Raw genomic sequence first — 8,023 nt, 5'->3', positions numbered from 1 at the left:
CCCGGCCTCCCCTCTCCACGCTCGCGTGTGCCCAGCCGCCCAGGAGCGGCGAGCGGCTGCGCACCGGCAGCCGCCGGGCGATGCGCTCCGCCGGCAGCGGTGGAGCTGCGCTTCCTGCAGTCGCTGAGCGCTTCCCCCAGGCGCTGGGTGACTGGGAGCTGCGGGCCGACCGCCGGGGTGCCGAGTGAGGGCGCCAGCGGCGGGGGTCGTCCGGAGAACGCCCTAGCCCCGGCAGCCCCACCAGCCCCCCATCAGCTGAGATGTTCCCCAATGGCACCGCCTCCTCTCCCTCCTCTCCTAGCCCCAGCCCAGGCAGCTGCGGCGAAGGCGGCGGCGGCAGGGGCCCCGGGGCCGGCGCTGCAGACGGCATGGAAGAACCGGGGCGAAACGCGTCCCAGAACGGAACCTTGAGCGAGGGCCAGGGCAGCGCTATCCTCATCTCTTTCATCTACTCCGTGGTGTGCCTGGTGGGGCTCTGTGGGAACTCCATGGTCATCTACGTGATCCTGCGCTACGCCAAGATGAAGACGGCCACCAACATCTACATCCTCAACCTGGCCATCGCCGACGAGCTGCTCATGCTCAGCGTGCCCTTCCTGGTCACCTCCACATTGCTTCGCCACTGGCCCTTCGGCGCGCTGCTCTGCCGCCTCGTGCTCAGCGTGGACGCAGTCAACATGTTCACCAGCATCTACTGTCTGACTGTGCTTAGCGTGGACCGCTACGTGGCCGTGGTGCACCCCATCAAGGCCGCACGCTACCGCCGGCCCACCGTGGCCAAGGTGGTGAACCTGGGCGTGTGGGTGCTGTCGCTGCTCGTCATTCTGCCCATCGTGGTCTTCTCGCGCACGGCGGCCAACAGCGACGGCACGGTGGCCTGCAACATGCTCATGCCCGAGCCCGCCCAGCGCTGGCTGGTGGGCTTCGTGTTGTACACTTTCCTCATGGGCTTCCTGCTGCCCGTCGGGGCCATCTGCTTGTGCTACGTGCTCATCATCGCCAAAATGCGCATGGTGGCCCTCAAGGCCGGCTGGCAGCAGCGCAAGCGCTCGGAGCGCAAGATCACCCTGATGGTGATGATGGTGGTGATGGTGTTTGTCATCTGCTGGATGCCCTTCTATGTGGTGCAGCTGGTCAACGTGTTCGCGGAGCAGGACGACGCCACGGTGAGCCAGCTGTCGGTCATCCTCGGCTACGCCAACAGCTGCGCCAACCCCATCCTCTACGGCTTCCTTTCAGACAACTTCAAGCGCTCTTTCCAGCGCATCCTTTGCCTCAGCTGGATGGACAACGCCGCCGAGGAGCCGGTCGACTACTACGCCACGGCCCTCAAGAGCCGCGCGTACAGCGTGGAGGACTTCCAGCCCGAGAACCTGGAGTCAGGCGGCGTCTTCCGAAATGGCACCTGCACGTCCAGGATCACGACCCTCTGAGCCCCGGGTCCGAACCGGGGAGCCTTGAGCCCAGAGAAGGGGAGAATGAGGAGAAAGGGAGGCCCGATGCAAGAGGCGAAAGGACCCCAGGCGTCGGGGTGCGAGAATAAAAGTGGGGCCAGGACACTGCGCCTCGGGTGGAAACCCAGGAAAGGCGCGAGACAAACGTGGACCCGGAGCTTTGCTTATAAGCTGGAAGACTAGCGGGCCCCTCTTCCGCTTCTTCCTCCCCTGCGCTTGCATTTTTGCCTCCCTCTGTGCTCCCCCCACCCAAGGCAATTTCGGTCTTTCTTTCCGCCCGGTCCTGCAGGCGCAGGTGGTGAACTTATAAACGTCTCCAACTCGGCCCGACCCTCAGCCCCGCCAGCCGTTGTTTCTGTTTAAGCTGAGCCACGGTTACCGCCACAGGTTTCCCTCGGGAAAACCCAGCTCGCCTTCAGCCGCGCCCTGCGGCGGCCCTCGCTCGCCGGGATTCTGCTTGATGCCCCTAGCGGAGCCTGGAGAACCCTCGCTCTCTCTCTCCGCAGCCCTCTTTTCAGGGAACTCGGACTGGAAAAGGATCTAGGCAGCGGGTCTTTCCTCTCACTCTCGAGTGAAGGAAGGTGCGCGCATCCCATCCCCAAACCTCCCCCCACCCCGACTCCCCATCCACCCAGAGCGGAGCCAGGTGCTTAGTAAAATCGGTCCCGCGCTTCGAGCCCCAGGCATTCTGCGATCCTATCCAAACCCCCTCTTTGGAGCAAAAAGGAGCTGAGAACAAGTGACTAGGGGTTTTAAAAAAGATTCCGGGCTTTGATGGGGGAGGAAGGCTTGTAATGGAAGTCACCCTCCCGCCTGGTTCACAAAGGGCGCTTTTGGTTTCAAAGACCAAGCGCAGGGGGACTTCCGGGGCGCTCGTCTGCCTTAGGCCAGGCGGGACAGGGTGCGCTTGCCCCGGGGGACGCCCGGGAGCGCGGGTGCAGCTCCGCTAGGCTTTCTCCCTCACCCTAGCTCCTGGAGGTGTCCATCCAAGAGTCACAACAGGCACCAGGCGGGGACCTCGGGTGATGCCTTCCCAGTCTCGGCCAATCCCGACCATGTCACCGCCACCTGCAGGCTAGAGGCTGCGGTCTACCCGACCCCTGAGGGCTGCTGCCTTTCAAGCGGTGCCTAATAAGTTATTCTCTTGCTTAACGTATTTATTTATTTATTTGTGGTGTTTGAAAAATGTGGTCTCTGCTTTCCTTTTCTCTACTTGCCCTAGCCCAGGGCCTTTTCTTCAGGATATTGGTGGGGCCGGCCCAGAGGCGGCAGGGGACCCCCAAGGTCCCCTCAAAACCTCTCCTTTTTGCTAGGCCCTCTTCTTTGATTCTTTCCTCTAGCCTTTCTGTTTTGGCTTGTCGTCAGTGAAGTTTGCAGAGTTGTCCCTACTTTTCTTATGTAGTCTCTTGTTTTAAATAACGTGGTTTAGCCTCCTCCCATGCAGAGTGGAAAGTCCCAGCTTTCAACATTGCCCTATATATGATTTGAATATGTATGTATGTATTCAGTATATATATATATACACTATATTCAAATCAAAATAGACTCACATACTAGATACATTTATCTTGGTCCCTTGTCATGAATCCATGAAGCAATTGCCAAACACAGTCACTAACAGTGACAAGTGTGAGACTGGCTAGAATGCTTTTAGATATGAGGGTTCAAACAGCCTGCCCTCAAACTTGGAACTCCACAACCTGATTTAGACAGACTTTAGTAGGCACTGAGGATGTCCTTGCTTATGTACCTGCTTCTTCTAGGTTCTCAGCATAGGTGATTCTAACATACAATCTAGGTAACACCGGCACTTCTTTTGAAGACATTGAAAGTAAATTAATTTGTGTCTGTGTTTTATCTGACCAACTTCATTGGAAGCCTGAGCAGGGCAAAGACCAATAATTTTACTTCTTTGTATTACCTGGGTCGCTTTAGGATGCTGGCTTCTACATAGTAGGCATTAAATACATATTTGTTGGTTGACTGTTTCAGTAAACCAGAGTGTATTACAACACTCAGGAGTTCTGAGCATCTGGGGTTCTCAGGTTCCTTAATTAACATGATACACAATGGTTGAAAATCACTATGGAAAGATGTTTTGTGTATATTTGCTTCAAGAACATTGTGCTTTCCTGAAAGCAGTAACCAAGAGTTACAATGTCCTTTAAAGTTTTATTTAATGAACAAATATGCTTTTGGTCATAAATTTGAAAGTTTAGATCTGTCATTTAAAAATCATGCATATTATTACTCCTTTGGAAAATAGATTTTTAATAGTTAAGGACAGTGAAATTTACAAATAAAAGTCTTGATCATTATCCTCTTCTGGGGACACAGATCTAGTGCTCTTAACCTGTTTCCATTGTAATATTAACTAAATAAACAAATGTATTATGTTGTTGCAAGTTGTCTGACTTTGCAATTTGAATCTTCCTGTTTCAACAGATTACTTCAACACACACACATATTGGCTTAGTTGTTCTTTGTTTCATTTAGATATTAAAAAGTAAGATTTCTGATTACCTTTGGAATTTTTGCCAAGATTGGGGTTATAATTTTACCTACTTTTTGAAGTCTGTTAGTTCTGAGAAAGAAAAAACCTGAGTCAGTATGAATAGGAAACTGTACTTCTTCCTCTGTGGTTGCACTCTCTGTGGTTTATTGTGGTTACCAGACGAACTAGATGATATCACAATCTCTCACAGATTAAACTACTGGCTGCCCTCATTTATGACCTGAGACTCTGTTATGAGAGTAAGTAATTGCTAATTTACATCCCAGGGAAAGGTAATGGAAAGGGAAAAAAAGTGATGTCCTAAAGATGTTGCAAAGGGCAATGGATAAAGGAAATACAAAAAAAAAATCAGATCTCAACTTAAAAGAAGAAAGATGTTTTAAAATATTTTTAATTGCAGAAAAGTCACACAATAGAAAACATACTATCTTAACCATATTTAACTGTACCTTTTGATGGCACCAAGTACATTCATGTTGTTATGCAACTCTCACCATCATCTGTCTCAGCTTCCTAAATGGCAATTCTGTCCCCATTAAACACTAACTCCTCGTCCCCCCTTCCCACCCACCCCCATCCTCTGGCCCATTGCATCTATTGATGGACTTCTGGACTCTATGAATTTGACAATTCTAGGTACCCTGTGTAAGTGGAATCAAACAGTATTTGTCTCACCTAATGTATACTGGAGTGCATTTTTAAGATGACCTTAATACATGTCTTACAAACAGATTGTACCCCTCCTTCCCCGCCCCCCACCCATGCAATACAGTAGGCCCTCATCAGCCATCTACTTCATAGCAATCCCACTCCTGGGCATATACCTGGAGAAAACCATAATTCCAAAAGATACATGCACCCCAATGTCCATTGCAGGACTATTTACAATGCCCAGGACATGGAAGCAACAACCTAAATGTCCATCAGCAGAGGAATGGATAAAGAAGATGTGGTACATAAACACAATGGAATATTACTCAGCCATAAAAAGGGATGACACTGTGCCATATGCAGAGACGTGGATGGACCTAGAGATTGTCATACAGAGTGAAGTAAGTAAAAAAGAGAAAATTAGCATATAGTAATGCATCTATTTTTCTGCAAGAAAAATGGTACAGTAAGACATATTTTGTGCTTTTTTCAGTGATGGCCATTTCCATCCTTGGAAGAATTTAAGAAGGTACTAAAGGAGTTTGTTTTAAAAAAAAAAAATTTTATTTTCACAGCAAAATAAGGAAAAAGGAATATCTTCCAAGCAGTGATTCCAGAACCAGGGTGGGGGGATTGTGGGCTTCAAATACCTTCAAATGCCTTGTAACTCTAGGTTTTATAGTTCTACACATAATCTCAGTATGATTAAGAATAGCTGAACTGTTGCTTTTTCATTATTTTTAAAAGCTATAGCAAGGTGGCAAATTGAACTCATAACTCCTATGTGCAGAGAAAACATTCTGTTCTTTTTGTTTTAATTCATCTGACCATCCAAGCCCCTTCCAGCTGGTTGGCTGGGAGGAAAAATTAAATAACTGTTCAAACATCCAGCTGAGCTGATAATTTAGCCATTTTCAGAGAATTTCGAATTTTTATTTAAACATGTTTCAATAGTCTCTTCGCTGGCTTCCCTTTCCTCTTTTGTTATCTTAAAAGTGGCTTTAGAGTGAACTAGGAGAGGCTTTGTGTCCTAATGGAGGAGGGAATGAGGTGGGGTCCTTGGGAAAGGGGTCCCATCTGCCCTTTGATCTCTGGGAAGAGGGCATTTGTCCACTGGGATGATCCTGGTTGCAGTTTGTTTCAATCTGCAGCTTTCAATCCTGTGATCTGACTTCTCAGCTTGGCAAGGGTCATGCCTCAACTGTGGGCTACAGCCCTCTCAGGGTCTTAGGGGTCCTCATATAGCTTCCCAGTCTGAGGTCTCTGCCAAGACTCTGCCTCTGCCAAGGAGTGACCTGGCCTTGCCACAGCAGGCAGCCTCCTGGTGAGCCTCTTGGCTCAGTGACCAGAGGGAATCCCAGTGGCTCTAGACTGGTGACCCTCAGGATCTCCTCGGGCTGATAAATTTTTCTGTGGCTCTGTCTCAGGTCTTTTGCATTTCTTCTGACAAAGGTCAACCTCACTCATTAAAAACATTCCATACACCCTGCCTCCCTGTTACATTAGACAAAGAGCATAGGACTTGAGTCATTTAGATTGATTAGCCTTTGATGTATTGCTAAGACTGAAGGACTCAAGTCCTATGCTTTTCCTCTAGTGTAATAGGGATGCAGTTAGATTTAGCCTGTGATGGCTTCCCAGGTGGTGCAGTGGGTGGTGCCTGCCAATGCAGGAGACGTGGGTTTGATCCCTGGGTTGGGAAAATCCCCTGGAGTAGGAAATGGCAACCCACTTTGGTATTCTTGCCTGGAAAATTCCATGGACAGGGGAGCCTGGCAGCTACAGTTCATGGGGTCACAAAGAGTCGGAAGTGACTGATCGACTGAGCGTGCACACATTGCTATATTGAGGCAGGAGAAAAAGAATTTGACAAATCTCTGTGCAACCCTCACCCCCACAGCCTCCTCTTATTTCCAAGCCTTTTCTCACGGCCTAGAAGTTGGTGATGAGCCTCACCTCAGAGTGAGACACGGCAATGAAACATGATTTATGAAGGAACATAAAATGTATCAGTTTAATGTCCACGATGTCTCTTACTGGGGACCTTGGTGTTCTCAGGGTAGAATTTCTGAGGTCATCTTCTCCCACAATACCCCAAGATAGGATCACATTTGAAAATCTTTGATGCCTCATCCGATTTAACAGTGATGATTGGAAAATGCTGAATGTATAGTTTGGGCTTGAGAAATAAAAAAGCAAGGAGTTCTCCTGGAGAACAATATAGAAAATACATTTTAAAAAATTGTGATATATTCCCAGTTTATTTTAAACAACTCATAGAGATAACATATTCATATCGGTGTTTGAAAAAAAACGCTTCATTAGAAGGGTTATGTCTTGCAAATCTTATCTTGCTCATCCCTTCTTTATTCCAGCGTGCCACATCAGACAAGTTAGGTCCTTAACTGTTACGACTGATAGGCAATCACATAATTGTTACAGTGGTGTGTGCTTTAAAAACAAGGTATCACAAAGCTGCTCTCTTATTGAACCATATACTTCTGAGCTCATAAGAACCTCTTCCACATATTCAGATGAGTATCTTGCTTTTAACTGAACACATTTCATTTGTTGGTATTAAAAGAAGGCAGAGAGGTTCAGGATTGTTACATGGCTTCCAAGAGCAAGGCAAATGCTGAGATAATGTTGTAAGTGATTATTTACTGCTTTGCTGACTATCTAGAGATGGGGTACTATAGTAAGTGTACTTCTGGAAGCAAAATCCAGCTACTGATTTTACCCATAAGAAAAAGGATGATGTTTCTGCAATGACAATATAGTTGAGAAAGCATGTGAACAGAAGCAACCAGTTCAAACAAAAATATCAAGACACCTGCTTATGAAACTGTTGGGTGGAGAAAAACATCATTGCAAAAGGAGTTACAGCTTTTAAAAGGCCTTTGGTAAAACATTCACTTTGATGATGAACTTAACTATTGTCAAAACATATCAAATGCAATCTTTTTGGCCTAAACCTGGGAATATTATACTTATTTAAGGCTGAGACTACAGGCATGCTTCTAAAATTCTTTGGAATAATAATGAGCTTAAAACTCTAAAAATAAATACCTCTTTAAGCCAGACTGATTCAAGTCTTCTGTTTTGATTGGACAAAAAATATAAAAGAAAATGAGAAATAGGGAATGCCATCAGCTAGCACATTATCTCTGCAGTAGAATTTGACGCTATGCCCCTCCTCAGCACCTACACGCCCAGACCAGACACAGATGATGACCTCCAGTGCTCCCAGCCTTAAAAATTTAAGAAAGACTTACCATGTATCAGAGTCCACTTGGAGGAAGACATACTATGGAGATGCTATAGAATAGCATGTACAGAAAAAGTTCTGACTTTCACAATAATATCTGTATCAAAAGACAACTAATACTTTATTTAAAGAGAG

At 47.3% G+C, this 8,023-nt stretch overlaps 1 protein-coding gene across 1 annotated transcript; it reads left to right on the top strand.

Annotated features, from left to right (window-relative positions):
- The first annotated feature begins 260 nt into the window (after positions 1-260).
- On the top strand, positions 261-3,859 carry SSTR1 (somatostatin receptor 1). The gene has a single exon (XM_040256729.1). The coding sequence runs from the start codon at positions 261-263 to the stop codon at positions 1,431-1,433; it is 1,173 nt and encodes a 390-aa protein (XP_040112663.1). The 3' UTR covers positions 1,434-3,859.
- The last annotated feature ends 4,164 nt before the right edge of the window (positions 3,860-8,023 follow it).

Source organism: Oryx dammah, unplaced genomic scaffold (assembly GCF_014754425.2).
Source record: "Oryx dammah isolate SB20612 unplaced genomic scaffold, SCBI_Odam_1.1 HiC_scaffold_16, whole genome shotgun sequence".
Taxonomy (NCBI): Eukaryota; Metazoa; Chordata; class Mammalia; order Artiodactyla; family Bovidae; genus Oryx; species Oryx dammah.
This window is presented reverse-complemented; position numbering and strand designations above follow the sequence as displayed.

Bases quoted from the DNA above. Each gene is read 5' to 3' on its own strand.
- SSTR1 (XM_040256729.1), top strand. From the start codon at position 261: ATGTTCCCCAATGGCACCGCCTCCTCTCCCTCCTCTCCTAGCCCCAGC.